At 38.1% G+C, this 21,012-nt stretch overlaps 1 protein-coding gene across 1 annotated transcript in view; it reads left to right on the top strand.

The window, feature by feature from the left end:
• LOC133659127 (neurobeachin-like) overlaps positions 1-21,012 on the top strand; it is a 601,703-nt gene that overhangs the window by 319,953 nt on the left and 260,738 nt on the right. Inside the window, exon 20 of the mRNA XM_062061862.1 lies at positions 19,116-19,262. Within this exon, the coding sequence (XP_061917846.1) occupies positions 19,116-19,262 (147 nt within the window). The remainder of the gene's footprint in view (positions 1-19,115; positions 19,263-21,012) is intronic.

Raw genomic sequence — 21,012 nt, 5'->3', positions numbered from 1 at the left:
TGTTATCCAGAAAAAGGCGGGAGAAGTATTGAAAGGCGCTGATACGGCTTTCTTTCCAAGTCGTAACAGGAATATTTGGGGTGATAGTTAGATCAAAAGTGCAATTGTACCATAAAAAGTTAAGCACGGCCACAGCGGCGTGACCTTTGTCATCACTTTGGGTGTGCAGCGTGCGTGAGACACTCCACGGACATTCTGTCCCAGTGTCTATTAGCCACATTGGCAGCTGGGCCAGCACATTTGTGTCGCTGGAATAACCTGCCCTGTTGCGCCCGGCGGCCTGCGCTCAGAGTATATCGTGCGCTGATTGGAAGCGGGCGAGCATGAAATGGAAGTCACGTTAATATTGATCCGAGTGTTTAACGGGGTGTTTTACCCCCGGGCTGTCCTTGCTGTCCACGAGCAGGTGAGAGGACGGCTGATTGCTGCAGACGGACACATTGTTCTCTGCTGGGAAGTGATGATTGTGTGAATGCTCCAGAGCATCTAAACCAGGGGTGTCCAAAGTGCGGCCCGGGGGCCATTTGCGGCCCGCAGCTAATTGTTTACCGGCCCGCCACACATTCTGGAAATGCTATTGCAAAAATAAAAAAGAACATTAAAAAAAAGTGGAATGAGGTGAAATCTAACGAGAAAAAGTTGCAACGTTGACACAAAGCTGCCATATAGGCTGTGTTTTTCTTTTCTTTTGTCTTTCTTTCTTTTTCTTTTTTTGCCATTGCTCAAAAAAAAAAAAAAAAAAAAAAATCCAAGTCATAATGAATTATTTTCAAGGCTCCAATTACTTCAAATATTTAACTTTAAAATATTTTATGTGGTAAATATTGCATATATTATGTAGTAGCCATATAAAAACATCAAAGTTTTCTTTGACAAAAGCGCATAAAAGAAACAAAATAATAGTTCAAACGTAAAATCAACAGATATATCTGAAGTTGATCTCGTAACTTAATTGTTGAAAGTAAAAGAAAAACCTAATAAAAATGTATCACTTTATGAGTGGGGCGCCTTTTGGATCCCAAATATATTTAGTGGTATTTTATTTATCTTTTCACTGTGATTACTCAAAAATATTAAAGAATTAAAATCAATGGTGTCCTGCATTATTGATATTTTAGGGCTCTAATTACTAAATACTGCATATTTCAGTTTTACTATAAAAAAACAAAGGTTTTTTTTTGACAGAAAAGCCATAAAACCTTTTTTTTATTTTGTATTACTTTATATCAACTTGAAGTTATTATAGAGATTTACTGTAAGTGTTAAATAATTAAAAAAATATAATAATTTCACTTATTTTTAACATTTTAATGACTGAGACCCTTTATGGTCCCCGGGACCCCTAAAGGTAAAATAAATAAAAAAATCCATATATTTTGTTATGGTTTGAAAATGAAAAATATCAAAATGGCCCCCACATGCTTTAATTTTTCCGTGTGCGGCCCTCAGTGAAAAAAAAGTTTGGACACCCCTGATCTACACCAAAATGCATCTATTTTTTATTATTATTCAACTTCAACTTCATCAATCATTCAATCATTCTTCTTCTCCAGATTTTCCTTGACAAATTCCAAAAATTACCGGATTTCCCAGAATTCCAGCTTTTCCGGGACATTTTTCCCATTCAAAATTAATTGGCCATTTTTCAAACTTCCACCATTTCCACATTTTTCAACCTATTCAAACCATTTTACCTTCAACACATTCCACCATTATGGAAATTCAAAATTCCTTTTTTTTCCAAGTTCAAAAAAAAATCCAGGATTTTCTGAAATTCCTGCTTTTCCAAAGCCCTATTTCCACCCTTTTTTCTGGCGACTACTCCTTCCACATTTTTCAACGCATTCCCACCGTTCCACCGTCAAAACATTCCTCTTAAACAGGACATAAAATGAAGTTGTTTTTTGAACTGAAAAAATTCTCGGTTTTCTCGAAATTCCAGGAATTCCGTAATACCAGTTCTCATTTCAACATATTACTTCAACATTTTTCCACCGATTTGAAAAATTTCAACACCAACCATTTCAACTCATTTAGACCATTCAAGTTTTTTACCATTTAAAAAAAAAATCCCGCTTTTCCTTAAATTCCCATTTTTTTCTGAAATTCCCATTGAAATGAATAGGACATTCCTCAAAGTTCCACAATTTCCACATTTTTCATCTGATTCAAACCGTTCCAACTTCAAAATACTCAGCCTGTTCAGGAATACTAAAAAAATGTCCCAGATTTCCAATAATTACTTCTTTTTTTAGGGGGGTGGGGGCATTTTCCCCATTCAAAATTAATTGGCTATTTTTCAAACTTCCACAATCCCCACATTCTTCGACCCATTCAAACCATTCCACCTTTAACACATTGCACCATTCTGGAAATTCAAACTACCCTTTTTCCAAGTTCAAAACAATTAGAGATTTTCCCGAAATTTACTACTTCAACATTTCTTGCCCGATTCTAACACCAACCAATTCAGCTCATTTAGGACATTAATGCTCCTAATCATTTTCCAAAAATCCTGCTTTTCACAAAATTCAACATTTAAACTAATCTTACATTCGCACTACATTCTGTCAGCGTTTCAGTTCAACTTCAGCATTGGAGCATTCACATGCAATTCCTTCAGGAATTGCCTCTTCTAATTATTATTCCTCTTCTTCTCCAGATACCTTCCACATTTTTCACCCGATTCAAACCGTTCTAACTTCAAACTGTTCATCCTATTTGGGAATCGCAGGCTTTCCCTTGACAAATTCCAAAAATTCCCAGATTTCCCAGAATTCCAGGTTTTCGGGAAATTTTTCCCCATTCAAAATGAATTGGCCATTTTTCAAACTTCCACCATTTCCACACTTTTCAAGCTATTCAATCCATTCCGCCTTGAACACATTCCACCATTCTGGAAGTTCATACTATCATTTTTCCAAGTTTAAAAAAATTGCAGGATTTCCCAGAATTCCTGGTTTTCCAAAGCCCTATTTCCACCCTTTTTTCTGGCGACCACTCTTCCCACATTTTTCAACCCACTTCAACCGTTCCACCGTCAAAACATTCCTCTTAATCAGGAAAAAAAACAAAGTTGTTTTTTGAACAGTAAAAATTCCCGTTATTTACCAAATTTTTGGAATTCCGTAATACTATTTCTCTATTAATTACTACTTCAACATTTCTCGACCGATTTGAAAAATTCCAACACCAACCATTATCTTTTATTTCCTAAACGCCTGTTTTCATTATTGAAGGCTGACACACAAAGCTGAAATGCGTCCGTGGTTGATTGTGTAGTGGATTGTCCGAAACAGCAACAAAAGTGAATTTAGTACAAAAAGTTTATTTATCCATAGTCAAAAGTGCAAGTCGGATTGAGCTGTCCATGCAGACAAACAAACGGCCTCCGGAGGACACAAGAATCAAGCAATCTCTCTCAGCCCTTGTCACTTGGCCATTTTATCTGTTTCCCTCATGCGTCAAGGTCCCGTTGTTTTCGACCTGTTTGTTTTGCAACATCCTTGAATCCCTTAGTCATGCTTAGACAATCAAAACATTTTGTAGAATGGTCAGAGCGACTCCATATTCAACTTTGTCCTACATCTGGTCCTTCAATGGTATAGAATAGAAGAGAAATGAAACAAGCAGACATTCTTGATAGACACGAAATATAGCTCAAAGGTCAGAAATTCTACTACAATTGTGCCAATTTGTGAATGATGTGGCAGACATACAAAATATTTAGCATTTTCAAAAAAATGCCAGCTTTCCCCGAAATTCCCAAATTTCCATGAAATTCCCATTGAAATTAATGGGACATTTTTCCAATGTTCCTCAACTCCCACATTTTTAATCCAATTCAAAACGTTCCAACTTCAAAATATTCAGCCTGTCCAGGAATTGTGTGCTCTACTTCAACAATTAGTCATTTTGAAGTTCAACTTCAGCATTGGAGCATTCACACGCAATTCAGGAATTGCTCATCTAGTATGATAATAACCTTTAATCCCAATTTGATTTTGGGGCTTCCGGCATTAGTCCCGTCAGAAGTGTGCGCGATATTTATCCCGCGACCTCTGGCAGACATGCGCGGGTTATTGAATGAAGAAAGCGGAAGCGTCTGCTCTGTGTAAAAGCTCCCAAATCAAAGTTACGATGTTTACCGTCGCCGCTCAGAAAGCTTGGCGTGGCAGGAAGCATGAGGCTGCTCTCGCTCCTTGGCAGATATCTAGGAGACATTAGACAGAATAGCCTCTCTGCGGAATGCGGCTGCGTGGGAGCCAAAGAGATGTATTTGATATTTAAGACGTTCTATAGCGCCCGCATTCCATAAGACGCTGCCGGAGCGGTCGCACGGATCGGCGACGCTGCGAGAGATCCGCCGGTGAGCGATGTGCGTTATTTACACTTCTGACAGCGCCAGACATGAAACAGAATAATCACTGCTCAAGCTCCGCAAAGTTAAAATGCTTTTTTCACTTGCCTTTGAGGTCAAGATGGCTGTTTGTGTATACTAACTGTACTTGAAATGTGTGCAATGTTCTCTGGCCTAATGCTTGCATGCACAGGAAATGAAAGCATATCGACTTGATAGGATGTTATTTTAAAGCCCTTTTAAGTTTGATTTGTTCCACACTTACTGCTAAAAACACTGTGGTTATTATTCTCGCTCTCAATCAGCAACTTTAGTGCTGTATCGTCCTGTTTTTCAAACCGAAAACAGTTGCTGTTCCAAGCAGCTGATTGATTGATTGATTGATTGATTGATTGATTGATTGATTGATTGATTGATTGATTGATTGATTGAGACTTTTATTAGTAGGTGGCACAGTGAAGTACATATTCCGTACAATTGACCACTAAATGGTAACACCCGAATAAGTTTTTCAACTTGTTTAAGTCGGGGTCCACTTAAATTGATTCAGATACAGATATATACTATCATATATACTATCATCATAATACAGTCATCACACAAGATGATCACATTGAATTATTTACAATCAGGGGTGTGGAGGGGGGGGGGGGTAGGATATGGACAGCAAGTAGTGGACAGAGAGAGAGAGAGAGAGAGAGAGAGAGAGAGAGAGAGAGAGAGAGAGAGAGAGAGAGAGAGAGAGAGAGATCAGAAGGCATAAGAAAAAGTATCTGCATTTGATTGTTTACATTTGATTATTAGCAATCCGGGAAGGGTGTTAGTTTAAGGTTGTAGCTGCCTGGAGGTGAACTTTTATTGCGGTTTTGAAGGAGGATAGAGATGCCCTTTCTTTTATACCTGTTGGGAGCGCATTCCACATTGATGTGGCATAGAAAGAGAATGAGTTAAGACCTTTGTTAGTTAGGAATCTGGGTTTAACGTGGTTAGTGGAGCTCCCCCTGGTGTTGTGGTTATGGCGGTCATTTACGTTAAGGAAGTAGTTTGACATTTACTTCTGTATCAGGGAGGTGTAGTGGATTTTATAGACTAGGCTCAGTGCAAGTTGTTTAACTCTGTCCTCCACCCTGAGCCAGCCCACTTTGGAGAAATGGGTAGGAGTGAGGTGGGATCTGGGGTGGAGGTCTAGAAGTAACCTGACTAGCTTGTTCTGAGATGTTTGGAGTTTAGATTTGAGGGTTTTGGAGGTGCTAGGGTACCAGGAGGTGCATGCGTAATCGAAAAAGGGTTGAACGAGAGTTCCCGCCAGAATCCTCAAGGTGCTTTTGTTGACCAGAGAGGAGATTCTGCAGAGAAATCTCGTTCGTTGGTTAACCTTTCTGATTACCTTGGTTGCCATTTTATCACAGGAAAGGTTAGCCTCTAGAATGGAACCTAGGTAGGTGACCTCATCTTTCCTGGTGATAACAATGTCATAACGTTTGATGCGTTGAAGCTGTAGAATGCTGGCGTTTCAGGTGGCTGATAAGGTTCCATGTGTTGATGCCTAAGGTGAGCGATTAAGGTTCAGTATGTAGAAGTTGTCACGATGCGGAAGAGGTTCAATGCGTTGGAGCCGTCGCAACGCCAGTGTTTCATGCAGCTGATTAGGTTAGATGCGTTGCTGCCGTATCGATGCTGGTGTTTTAGGTGTTGTGCTGAAGTTGCTGATGAGGTTCGATGTGTTGAAGCTGTCGCAACAAGGGTGTTGTTTCATGCAGCTGGTAATATTACAAACCCCATTTCCATATGAGTTGGGAAATTGTGTTAGATGTAAATATAAACGGAATACAATGATTTGCAAATCCTTTTCAACCCATATTCAATTGAATGCACTACAAAGACAAGATATTTGATGTTCAAACTCATAAACTTTATTTTTTTTTGCAAATAATAATTAACTTAGAATTTCATGGCTGCAACACGTGCCAAAGTAGTTGGGAAAGGGCATGTTCACCACTGTGTTACATGGCCTTTCCTTTTAACAACACTCAGTAAACATTTGGGAACTGAGGAGACACATTTTTGAAGCTTCTCAGGTGGAATTCTTTCCCATTCTTGCTTGATGTACAGCTCAAGTTGTTCAACAGTCCGGGGGTCTCCGTTGTGCTATTTTAGGCTTCATAATGCGCCACACATTTTCAATGGGAGACAGGTCTGGACTACAGGCAGGCCAGTCTAGTACCCGCACTCTTTTACTATGAAGCCACGTTGATGGAAGACGTGGCTCCGCATTGTCTTGCTGAAATAAGCAGGGGCGTCCATGGTAACGTTGCTTGGATGGCAACATATGTTGCTCCAAAACCTGTATGTACCTTTCAGCATTAATGACGCCTTCACAGATGTGTAAGTTACCCATGTCTTGGGCACTAATACACCCCCATACCATCACAGCTGCTGGCTTTTACACTTTGCGCCTATAACAATCCGGATGGTTCTTTTCCTCTTTGGTCCGGAGGACACGACGTCCACAGTTTCCAAAAAAAATTTGAAATGTGGACTCGTCAGACCACAGAACACTTTTCCATTTGTATTAGTCCATCTTAGATGAGCTCAGGCCCAGCGAAGCCGACGGCGTTTCTGGGTGTTGCTGATAAACGGTTTTGGCCTTGCATAGGAGAGTTTTAACTTGCACTTACAGATGTAGCGACCAACTGTAGTTACTGACAGTGGGTTTCTGAAGTGTTCCTGAGCCCATGTGGTGATATCCTTTACACACTGATGTCGCTTGTTGATGCAGTACAGCCTGAGGGATCGAAGGTCACGGGCTTAGCTGCTTACGTGCAGTGATTTCTCCAGATTCTCTGAACCCTTTGATGATATTACGGACTGTAGATGGTGAAATCCCTAAATTCCTTGCAATAGCTGGTTGAGAATGGTTTTTCTTAAACTGTTCAACAATTTGCTCACGCATTTGTTGACAAAGTGGTGACCCTCGCTCCCATCCTTGTTTGTGAATGACTGAGCATTTCATGGAATCTACTTTTATACCCAATCATGGCACCCACCTGTTCCCAATTTGCCTGTTCACCTGTGGGATGTTCCAAATAAGTGTTTGATGAGCATTCCTCAACTTTATCAGTATTTATTGCCACCTTTCCCAACTTCTTTGTCACGTATTGCTGGCATCAAATTCTAAAGTTAATGATTATTTGCAAAAAAAAAGTGTTATCAGTTTGAACATCAAATATGTTGTCTTTGTAGCATATTCTACTGAATATGGGTTGAAAATGATTTGCAAATCATTGTATTCCGTTTATATTTACATCTAACACAATTTCCCAACTCGTATGGAAACAGAGTTTGTAGATGTGTTGAAGCCGTAAGATGCTGGTGTTTTAGATGACCAATTAGGGTTCCATGTGTTGAAGTTTCTGATGAGGTTCGATGTGTTGAAGCTGTCGCAACGCTGGTGTTTCATGCAGTTGATAATGTTTAATGTGTTGAATGGGGGACGGCGTGGCGAAGTTGGTAGAGTGGCCGTGCCAGCAATCGGAGGGTTGCTGGTTACTGGGGTTCAATCCCCACCTTCTACCATCCTAGTCACGTCCGTTGTGTCCTTGGGCAAGACACTTCACCCTTGCTCCTGATGGGTGCTGGTAGCGCCTTGCATGGCAGCTCCCGCCATCAGTGTGTGATTGTGTGTGTGAATGGGTAAATGTGGAAATACTGTCAAAGCGCTTTGAGTACCTTGAAGGTAGAAAAGCGCTATACAAGTATAACCCATTTATCATTTATCATTTATAACTGTAGCGATACTGGCGTTTCAGGTAACCAATTCAGGTTTGATGAGTAGAAGTTTCCCCAATGCTGGCGGTTCAAGTTGCTGATGAGGTTCTAAGCGTTGGAGCTGTTTCCACGCCGGTGTTTCATGCAGCTGATAAGGTTCGATTTGTTGAAGCCATAGCAATGCTGGCGTTTTAAAGGTGACGTATTAAGGTTCGATGTGTAAAAGTTGCTGCGATGCTGGCGATTCAAGTTGCTGATGATGTTTGATATGTTAGAGCTGTCGCAACGCTGGTGTGTCTATATAAAAAAAAATATATTTTTAATTATGGCCAAAGGGAGCACATTTCAATTTCTTACACACACTTGTTATTTCATATGTTGACCCGAGGGGAGCACTTCAAATTTTCACACACACTTGTTATTTTATATGTTGACCAGAAAGAGGGAGCACTTACATTTTTTACACACACTTGTTATTTCATATGTTGACCAGAGAGGGTGCACTTCAAATGTTCACACACGCTTGTTAATACATATGTTGACCAGAGGGAGAGCACTTTTAAAACAGTCAGTCAATTTGAAAAATCCCTCCTTTTTGGGTCCACCCTAATTTTGATAGATTTCACCACCAGGGGTGGAAATGAGACATTCTCTATTAGATGCAATGGTTTTCCTTACTGGGACCATGATTTATGTCCTAACTTGTTCACCGGTCCTCATATGGAAGGTACTTTTCCTTGTTGATGTCTCAAGAGGCCTCCGAAAAATGTCTACCTCTTTAGGACCACCCTTTCTAGATATATAAAGATTTTATTTACAATATTAATAATATACACATACTATGCAAATATAAAAATGTAAGGTTTTAGTAAAAAAACAAAAAAACCTTCTGCATTTTTTGTTTGTAATTGGTTTTAATCTTCATTATTTACTTCAAGTTATTACAGTATGTCTCTATATACATATTTATTTTTATTTTTTTAATTAATTTTGGCCAAAGGGGGCGCATTTCGATTTCTGACACACACTTGTTAGTATATATGTTGACCAGAGAGGGAGCACTTCAAATTGTCACACACACTTGTTATTTCATATGTTGACCAGAGGGCGAGCACTTTTAAAACCGTCAAACAGTCAATTTGAAAAATCCCTCCTTTTTGAGACCACCCTAATTTTGATAGATTTCACCACCAGGTGTGCAAATGAGACATTCTTTATTAGATGCAATGGTTTTCCTTATTGGGACCATGATTTATGTCCTAACTTGTTCACACCTCCTCATATGGAAGGTACTTTTCCTTGTTGATGTCTCAAGAGGCCTCCGAAAAATGTCTACCTCTTTAGGACCACCCTTTCTAGATATATAAAGATTTTATTTACAATATTAATAATATATACATACTATGCAAATATAAAAATGTAAGGTTTTACTAAAAAAATTAAAAATAATTCTGAATTTTTTGTTTGTAATTGGTTTTTAATCTTCATTACTTACCTCAAGTTATTACAGTATGTCTCTATATACATATTTATTTAGATTTTTTAAATAAATTTTGGCCAAAGGGGGCGCATTTCGATTTCCGACACACACTTGTTATTACATATGTTGACCAGAGAGGGAGCACTTCAAATTGTCACACACACTTGTTATTTCATATGTTGACCAATGGGGGAAAATTTTTAAAACCGACACACAGTCAATTTGATAATTCCCTCCTTTTTGGGACCACCCTAATTTTGATAAATTTCACCACCAGGGGTGAAAATGAGACATTCTTTATTAGATGCAATGGTTTTCCTTATGATGAGGTGGCGACTTGTCCAGGGTGTACCCCGCCTTTCGCCCGATTGTAGCTGAGATAGGCTCCAGCGCCCCCCGCGACCCCAAAGGGAATAAGCGGTAGAAAATGGATGGATGGATGGGTTTTCCTTATTGTACCATGATTTATGTCCTAACTTGCTCATATGGAAGGTACTTTTCCTTGTTGATGTCTCAAGAGGCCTCCGAAAAATGTCTACCTCTTTAGGACCACCTTTTCTAGATATATAAAGATTTTATTTACAATATTAATAATATATACATACTATGCAAATATAAAAATGTAAGGTTTTAGTAAAAAAAATAAAAAATTCGGAATTTTTTGTTTGTAATTGGTTTTTAGTCTTCATTATTTACTTCAAGTTATTACAGTATGTCTCTATATACATAGTTATTTTGATTTTTTTAATTAATTTTGGCCAAAGGGGGCGCATTTCGATTTCTGACACACACTTGTTATTACATATGTTGACCAGAGAGGGAGCACTTCAAATTTTCACACACACTTGTTATTTCATATGTTGACCAGAGGAGGAGCACTTTTAAAACCGACACACAGTCAATTTGAAAAACCCCTCCTTTTTGGGACCACCCTAATTTTGATAGATTTCACCACCAGGGGTGCAAATGAGACATTCTTTATTAGATGCAATGGTTTTCCTTATTGGGACCATGATTTATGTCCTAACTTGTTCACCGGTCCTCATATGGAAGGTACTTTTCCTTGTTGATGTCTCAAGAGGCCTGTGAAAAATGTCTACCTCTTTAGGACCACCCTTTCTAGATATATAAAGATTTTATTTACAATATTAATAATACATACATACTATGCAAATATAAAAATGTAAGGTTTTAGTAAAAAAAACAAAAAAAACATTCTGAAGTTTTTGTTTGTAATTGGTTTTTAATCTTCATTACTTACCTCAAGTTATTACAGTATGTCTCTATATACATATTTATTTTGATTTTTTTTAATTAATTTTGGCCAAAGGGGGCGCATTTCGATTTCTGACACACACTTGTTAGTACATATGTTGACCAGAGAGGGAGCACTTCAAATTGTCACACACACTTGTTATTTCATATGTTGACCAGAGGGGGAGCACTTTTAAAACCGTCAAACAGTCAATTTGAAAAATCCCTCCTTTTTGAGACCACCCTAATTTTGATAGATTTCACCACCAGGTGTGCAAATGAGACATTCTTTATTAGATGCAATGGTTTTCCATATTGGGACCATGATTTATGTCCTAACTTGTTCACCGGTCCTCATATGGAAGGTACTTTTCCTTGTTGATGTCTCAAAAGGCCTCCGAAAAATGTCTACCTCTTTAGGACCACGCTTTCTAGATATATAAAGATTTTATTTACAATATTAATAATATATACATACTATGCAAATATAAAAATGTAAGGTTTTAGTAAAAAAATAAAAAATAATTCTGAATTTTTTGTTTGTAATTGGTTTTTAATCTTCATTACTTACCTCAAGTTATTACAGTATGTCTCTATATACATATTTATTTTGATTTTTTTAATTAATTTTGGCCAAAGGGGGCGCATTTCGATTTCTGACACACACTTGTTATTACATATGTTGACCAGAGAGGGAGCACTTCAAATTGTCACACACACTTGTTATTTCATATGTTGACCAATGGGGAAAATTTTTAAAACCGACACACAGTCAATTTGATAATTCCCTCCTTTTTGGTACCACCCTAATTTTGATAAATTTCACCACCAGGGGTGAAAATGAGACATTCTTTATTAGATGCAATGGTTTTCCTTATGATGAGGTGGCGACTTGTCCAGGGTGTACCCCGCCTTCCGCCTGATTGTAGCTGAGATAGGCTCCAGCGCCCCCCGCGACACCAAAGGGAATAAGCGGTAGAAATGGATGGATGGATGGGTTTTCCTTATTGTACCATGATTTATGTCCTAACTTGCTCATATGGAAGGTACTTTTCCTTGTTGATGTCTCAAGAGGCCTCCGAAAAATGTCTACCTCTTTAGGACCACCTTTTCTAGATATATAAAGATTGTATTTACAATATTAATAATATATACATACTATGCAAATATAAAAATGTAAGGTTTTAGTAAAAAAAATAAAAAATTCGGAATTTTTTGTTTGTAATTGGTTTTTAGTCTTCATTATTTACTTCAAGTTATTACAGTATGTCTCTATATACATAGTTATTTTGATTTTTTTAATTAATTTTGGCCAAAGGGGGCACATTTCGATTTCTGACACACACTTGTTATTACATATGTTGACCAGAGAGGGAGCACTTCAAATTTTCACACACACTTGTTATTTCATATGTTGACCAGAGGAGGAGCACTTTTAAAACCGACACACAGTCAATTTGAAAAACCCCTCCTTTTTGGGACCACCCTAATTTTGATAGATTTCACCACCAGGGGGTGCAAATGAGACATTCTTTATTTGATGCAATGGTTTTCCTTATTGGGACCATGATTTATGTCCTAACTTGTTCACCGGTCCTCATATGGAAGGTACTTTTCCTTGTTGATGTCTCAAGAGGCCTGTGAAAAATGTCTACCTCTTTAGGACCACCCTTTCTAGATATATAAAGATTTTATTTACAATATTAATAATACATACATACTATGCAAATATAAAAATGTAAGGTTTTAGTAAAAAAAAAAAAAAACATTCTGAATTTTTTGTTTGTAATTGGTTTTTAATCTTCATTACTTACCTCAAGTTATTACAGTATGTCTCTATATACATATTTATTTTGATTTTTTAAATTAATTTTGGCCAAAGGGGGCGCATTTCGATTTCTGACACACTTGTTATTACAAATGTTGACCAGAGAGGGAGCACTTAAAAATTTCACACACACTTGTTATTTCATATGTTGACCAGAGGGGAGCACTTCAAATTTTCACAAACACTTGTTATTTCATATGTTGACCAGAGGGGGAGCACTTTTAAAACCGACACACAGTCTATTTGATAATTCCCTCCTTTTTGGGACCACCGTAACTTTGATAAATTTCACCACCAGGGGTGCAAATGAGACATTCTCTATTAGATGCAATGGTTTTCCTTATGATGAGGTGGCGACTTGTCCAGGGTGTACCCCGCCTTTCGCCCGATTGTAGCTGAGATAGGCTCCAGTGCCCCCCGTGACCCCGAAGGGAATAAGCGGTAGAAAATGGATGGATGGATGCAATGGTTTTCCGTATTGGGACCATGATTTATGTCCTAACTTTTTCACCGGTCCTCATATGGAAGGTACTTTTCCTTGTTGATGTCTCAAGAAGGGTAGAAATACAAGAACACACACACACACACACACACACACACACACACACACACACACAGCCCTTGATTCGTGTGCTTTTGCAAGAATTAGCTTGGTTTATTTGGTCTAGTCAAGCCTGTGCAAATGTGCCAATCCCAACATCAGCACTTCTGCTGGCCTTTTCGCTCGTCAGCTTTTCAGCACGACGCTTTACACAATTACCGCTGCCCTTTGATCTGGTGGAGCCGCACGCAGCCGTTAGCTCCGCAGACACGAGGCAGAGCAGGAAGCTTCTTCTAAGTAGCCGCTCCTGACAAGAGTCCAACGTGACCTCCGCTCGACAAGCTCCACGGGGAGAAGTCTGCTGAGAGGCAGGTGTCGCCCACCGCAGTTATTCATGAGGCAGACATTTGCATGGTGAGACCCCCTCTCGTTTGTAGCGGAGGAAGACATCTTCTCCATTGCACTGCAGTCAGATGATGAAGAAGAAGTAGTCCTGGTGCAAACACAACATAATTGTGCTGTCTGTTCAGCGTTGCTCTTGTCACACGTCTCCAAAAGCAGCTCACGTCGCTAATCGACGACGAGCCGGAGATGCAACGCAACCCCCCTCGCAAGTCTTCTGTTGGTCTTTCATTGTTGACCTTGTCTGGAAATAAAGGCTGATATACCTCTGATGTTCAAAATGTCTTCAGTCAGCAACTTTTATATGGTATGGCACCGGCAAGCGCGTTTATGTTGTGTAGAACGCTTAGAGGCTGTCAGTGTGCTTTATTTCTGCACGGACAAGCAGTGTTGCTTTAAACAAGTGAAGAATCAGCAGTTTATGCAGTGATTAACTGGACATGTGTGTCAAAGTGGCCTTGTCATCTTCTGCATAATAACATAGTAGGGAATTACAATGGACAGTTATTCAAACACTCTACAGCAGGGATCCCCAACCGCCGGTCCGGGGACCAGCACCGGTCCGTGACACGTTTGCTACCGGGCCGCACAGAGACATTAAATAATTTATAACCCACCGCATTTCCTCATACTTAAAGGCCTACTGAAATGATTTTTTAAAATTTAAACGGGGATAGCAGATCCATTCTATGTGTCATACTTGATCATTTCGCGATATTGCCATATTTTTGCTGAAAGGATTTAGTAGAGAACATCGACGATAAAGTTCGCAACTTTTGGTCGCTGATAAAAAAAGCCTTGCCTGTACCGGAAGTAGCGTGACGTCACAGGTTGAAGGGCTCCTCACATTTCCCCATTGTTTACAATGCAGCAAGAGAGATTCGGACCGAGAAAGCGACGATTACCCCATTAATTTGAGCGAGGATGAAAGATTTGTGGATAAGGAACGTGAGAGTGAAGGACTAGAGTGCAGTGCAGGACGTATCTTTTTTCAGTACAAGGGTTCATTGGATTCCACACTTTCTCCTTTTTCTATTGTGGATCACGGATTTGTATTTTAAACCACCTCGGATACTATATTCTCTTGAAAATGAGAGTCGAGAACGCGAAATGGACATTCACAGTGACTTTTATCTCCACGACAATGCATCGGCGAAGCTCTTTAGCTACGGAGCTAACGTGATAGCATCGAGCTTAAATGCAGATACAAACAAAAGAAATAAACCCCTGACTGGAAGGATAGACAGAAAGTCAACAATACTATTAAACCATGGACATGTAACTACACGGTTAATGCTTTCCAGCCTGGCGAAGCTTAACAATGCTGTTGCTAACTACGCCATTGAAGCTAACTTAGCAACGGGACCTCACAGAGCTATGCTAAAAACATTAGCTATCCCCCTACGCCAGCCAGCCCTCATCTGCTCATCAACACCCGTGCTCACCTGCGTTCCAGCGATCGACGGCGCGACGAAGGACTTCACCCGATCATAGATGCGGTCGGCGGCCCGGAGACGAAGGAAGTCAAGGTGAGGTCGGCGGCTAGCACGTCTGCTATCCATCTCAAAGTCCTCCTGGTTGTGTTGCTGTAGTTCGCCGCTAATACACCGATCCCACCTACAACTTTCTTCTTTGCAGTCTTCATTGTTCATTAAACAAATTGCAGAAGATTCACCAACACAGATGTCCAGAATACTGTGGAATTTTGTGATGAAAACAGAGCTTTTTGTATTGGATTCAATGGGGTCCGAATACTTCCGTTTCAACGATTGACGTCACGCGCATACGTCATCATACATAGACGTTTTCAACTGGAATTCGCGGGAAATTTAGAATTGCACTTTATAAGTTAACCCGGCCATATTGGCATGTGTTGCAATGTTAAGATTTCATCATTGATATATAAACTATCAGTAGCGTGGTCGGTAGTAGTGGGTTTCAGTAGGCCTTTAAATAATGTAGAACCCACCGCATTTCCTCATACTTTGGCCAGTCCCACCAGACACATCAATAAGCTTGATCATAGATGTATTATACAACTCCTGATAGGAAGTCGCCGTATGCTATATTTTCTACATCTCCACAATGCACATTAATAATCATATAAAATCTAAAGGTGCCCAATCGTAGCCAAAAGCTACACTGCAAAAAGTCAGTGTTCAAAAACAAGAAAAAAAATACTAAAATTAGGGGTATTTAATTTGAACCAAGCAAAATTATCTGCCAATAGAACAAGAAAATTCGGCTGGTCAAGACTTTCCAAAACAAGTAAAATTAGCTAACCTCAATTAACCCAAAAATACCTTAAAATAAGTATATTCTCACTAATAACAAGTGCACTTTTCTTGGTAGGAAAAAAAAAGAGACCTTTTTGCTCGATATGTGACCCCAAAAGGGACAAGCAGTAGAAAATGGATGGATGTTGAAAAATATTCTTAAATTAAGTAAATGCTAGTGCCATTATCTTGACATAATGATATGCGCTCGGCATCATGATTTTTTTTTCATGCTTGAAATAAGAAATTTTTACTTTAAAAAAGTAGTTTTATACTTGTGAGTGTTGATGACACAGCTTTGCAACAGTTGATATTCTAGTTCCAAGCATGTTTTACTCAATATAGGTCATCAAATCTCAGCTAGGAGCTGTAATATCTTACTGAGATCATTTAGGAACAAAACACTCTAACCTAAAATCTGCTTAGTGAGAAGAATTATCTTTTCAGACAGAAAATAAGCAAATATAACCATTATTTGAGATATTTAATCTTACTTAGATTGCAGTTTTTGCAGTGTAGGTTCCATCTAGCTAGGTTGAGGACCTAAGATCAGGGCAGATCAGGAACAAAGTGACCATAGGAGTTAAAGTGCATAAGGAAGATGGAGAAGTGCTAAATTGTTGCATATAATAATTGTGCCGAAGGTAGAAAATAGACATCTTCTTTGGCCTAGTAAGTTAAAGTGCTGGTATTATTGCACGTAGTCCTATTACAAAAGTAATTAGCAATAACAGATGTATTTAGGCATGGAAAATTGGACCAAAAAAAGCTAACATTAGTGTATCTACGTATGAAATATTGCAAATAAAAATCCACAGAAATATATTGGAACTAATAGCAAGTATTTCTAGCTTGATTATATATCCATGCTTTGTGATGTATCACCTATAACCCATCAGATACTAAAGCCAAAAAAAAGCCGACTATGAGCTAAAATGAGTAAAAAAACAAAAGTCTATGGAGAGCTTTTTTGCAAAGGGAAAAGGCCAGGGGTTCCCACTAATTACATTAATGAGTTTTTTCATGTATTCATTTTTCATGCACTTATTTGTTATATTTATCTGCCACACATGGAAGGCCGGTCCGTGAAAATAATGCCTACATTAAACCGGTCCCTGGTGCAAAAAAGGTTGGGGACCCGTGCTCCACAGTACAAAAATGGTGGACATACTGTGCTAAAAACATTTTTTTGTGCAAACATGCTGTATTTTATCATCATTCCACATCAATTCGGCCCTATTCTTGTCATAATATTACAAAAATGGTAACAGCAAAATATATGTTTAATTATTACTGATATTTTCAAATCAATTTAAATTTAAATGTACTTTTTTTATTTTCTCACCGGCTCCTCCTAGCTGCCAAGCAATGTACTGACCCAGCCATTTGAACCGATCCGGTAACAATTCTCGATACCTGGGACTTATTGCCGGTACTCAACGGTACCAATTTTCGGTACTTCTTTTTGTGTTAAGAAATAGTAATTTTTTTAAATTTTAAATAGTAATTTTTAATGCAAAATTGAAAAATGAGCTGATTGTAACTGCTATCCAGTTGTTCTATCTTTTTTAATTCATTATTATCATTTTATCATTTACAATTACCCAAGATGTTAAATGACAGTAGTGTATAGCCTGCTGTGTGTGTTTTTGTTTTTTGTTGCGCCCTAAAAAGTATTAATACTGTAATACTGCACCATCTGTTTGATTGTAACGTGCGTCTTAGTTGTAGTTCTTATTAACAAATGTAGAGGTGTTGAGTGTCCATGTAAAATTGCTAATGCTAATCAATAGGATGTCAATAGAAAAAGCCAACGTTAATTAGCATCAAGCTAGCGCAAAAGTGGAGCCTTACTTCACTGTAGTGTTTTTTGAGTCAATTTATTTGTTGGCATTTTTTTTAAATTAATATGTCCAACAAAATAACACATAATAATACAATAATAATACAATTTGCAATCGAGAGGAGCCAGATGAGTTGGTTCGGGCATCTGGTCAGGTTGCCACCCAAACGCCTCCCTAGGGAGGTGTTTAGGGCACGTCCGACCGGCAGGAGCCCACGGGGAAGACCCAGGACACGTTGGGAAGACTGTCTACCGGCTGGCCGAAGTGGCTGGAAAGAGGGATGTCTGGGCTTCCCTGCTTAGGCTGCTGCCCCCGCCCCCCGACCTCAGATAAGCGGAAGAAAATGGATGGATGGATGGATAATACAATTCCAATTCCTGCCCAGCAACATTCCAAATAGCAATCAACAGAGCAATTGAGAAGACAAACATGACCCGAAAGAGTCAAACAAAAATGAATGATATAAACAACAGTATTAATATTAATAATAATTACGATATAAAAGTGATTAAAAACAAGCAACAAAAAAGTCATTGTTATAATCAATCATTGCCATCACAGCCATTTATAAAAAAATATATAAAAACAAATAATAGTGTCACAGTAGCTTACACTTGCATCACATCTCATAACCTTGACAACACATTGTATCCCATATTTACCACAAGGATAAAGAGAAGTCATATTTTAGGTTCAGTTAATACTTAAAACTAATTTAAATAATGGGTCCCATATTCCAAGATATGACTTATTATTATCTAAACTAAATGCAGTTTTTTGTACTGATATCATCTCCATAGCTTGTGTGTATTCCAGTCATTATGAGATGGACTATCAACATCTATCTATTTTCTCAATATTACTATTTTTGTTATGATGCATATTGACAGAAATGCATTTTTATTCTTCAATGACACATTACTAAATTGATGCAGCTCACCAAGAATACAAGTTTGCTTCTTTTGTTGTCTTTATTTATGTTGGCATTGAAAATGTCAACATTACCCAGAGGAAGTTTGGCTGAGTCGGCTCTCAGTGCTGCTGGAGTGACTGCCTCGTGCTTCTGTGATAGTGTTTCTTCACCTCGCACCTCTGTACTCAGCCATGCATTCATTTGTGCTTGTACTTGAGTACTGATGGGGGTCATCGGAGTATTGTTTTTAAGTCTGTAAAACCCGTTGCTTTATAAATAAAGTTGGATTGATTGAAGTACCTTAATAAGGCACCGTTGAATTTTACATGAATTGGTAGGACCGGCGGGATACGGTCGGCGCCAAAAAAAATACTCAATTGGGTGCCCATCCCTACCAGCCAGTGATGCTGATATGAGCTTAGCATTGTTATTTATATTTCCTATCGCAGGTACAGAAGACGACAAGCTGGTCAAATCGAAGACTCCCGTCCTCGGTCAAACCGCCACGAGCCAGAACCCTGATACAGACCTGATTCTGGAGGGAGATGACGACCCGGACGGCCTGCTGCAGGAGAAGGAGGCGGACAACCTGGGCAGTAAGTCAACATGTTACTGGAACTTATAATTAGGAGCAGATTGTTTTTACTGCAACAAAAGCAATTCCTGGTGGACGGCTGCTGGGATACATTAAGGCCGTCCATGCATCACCTTCAGGAGCACATTTGAAAATATCAACATTCATCATATTCAGGTTGAACTATTTGGAGATGAGAATGTTTATTTAAAAACAATCTATTATTATTTTCAATATATAGATGTTGAAAAAAACTTGCTTGTGTTACCAATATGATATACTGTAATTAGTAGGGCTGCGAATCTTTGGGTGTCCCACGATTTCATTCAATATCGATTCTTGGGGTCACGATTCGATTCAAAATCGATTTTTTTTCCGATTCAACGCGATTCTCGATTGAAAAACGATCTTTTCCCGATTCAAAAGGATTCTCTATTCATTCAATACATAGATTTCAGCAGGATCTACCCCAGTCTGCTGACATGCAAGCAGAGTAGTAGATTTTTGTAAAAAGCTTTTATAATTGTAAAGGACAATGTTTTATCAACTGATTGCAATAATGTAAATTTGTTTTAACTGTTAAATGAACCAAAAATATGACTTATTTTATCTTTGTGAAAATATTGGACACAGTGTGTTGTCAAGCTTATGAGATGTGATGCAAGTGTAAGCCACTGTGACACTATTGTTCTTTTTTTTTTATTTTTATAAATGTCTAATGATAATGTCAATGAGGGATTTTTAATCACTGCTTTGTTGAAATTGTAACTAATATGGATACTGTTGTTGATAATATTCATTTTTGTTTCACTACTTTTGGTTTATGTGTCGTGTTTGTGTCTCCTCTCAATTGCTCTGTTTATTGCAGTTCTGAGTGTTGCTGGGTCGGGTTTGGTTTTGGAATTGGATTGCATTGTTATGGTATTGTTTTGTTGGATTGATTAATTAAAAAAATAAAAAAGTAAAAAATAAATTTAAAAAAAATAAAATAAATAAATGTAAAAATAAATAAAAATTAAAAAAATTGATTTTTTAAAAATGAGAATCGATTCTGAGTTTGAGTTTGAGTTTATTTCGAACATGCAAGCATACAACATGATGCATCACAATTTCCAGTTTCTCTTTTCAACATGTTCGAAAAGGAGTAGGAAGAAGCAGAGCTTATTTAATCCTACCCCTTTTCTTTACATAACAGTTGCAAAACGTTTTGTTCACTTCCTGTTCACAGTTTTTTCACAATAAACTCCATAAGTAATCACAATAAAAATAAATAAATAAATAATAGTAAGAATTTAATAATAATAATTGGTGAAGTAAGTCATATTTCATATGATGAGATAAGTAAGATTACTTTAAGAATGAATGAATGGATGGATGAAATAAATTGAGAATGTTTGTCATGGTTCTTCTTCTTTGTGCTTTGTAAACACTTTAAGTTTGAAGAATTTCTTGAAATGTATCATATTAGTACATTGTTTGATTGCTTTGCTTAATCCATTCCATAATTTAATTCCACATACTGATATACTGAAGGTCTTAAGTGTTGTACGTGCAAACAAATGTTTTAAATTACGTTTTTCTCCAAGATTATATTTCTCCTCTTTTTTTTAGAAGAATTGTTGTATATTCTTGGGTAGCAGGTTATAGTTTGCTTTGTGCATAATTTTAGCTGTTTGCAAATTCACTATGTCGTGGAATTTCAGTATCTTTGATTCAATAAATAAAGGGTTTGTATGTTCTCTATATCCAACATTATGTATTATTCTAACTGA

This window comes from Entelurus aequoreus, linkage group LG10, assembly GCF_033978785.1.
Source record: "Entelurus aequoreus isolate RoL-2023_Sb linkage group LG10, RoL_Eaeq_v1.1, whole genome shotgun sequence".
Lineage (NCBI taxonomy): Eukaryota > Metazoa > Chordata > Actinopteri > Syngnathiformes > Syngnathidae > Entelurus > Entelurus aequoreus.
Note: the sequence above shows the minus strand (reverse complement) of the source record. Positions and strands in the feature narration are given on the sequence as shown.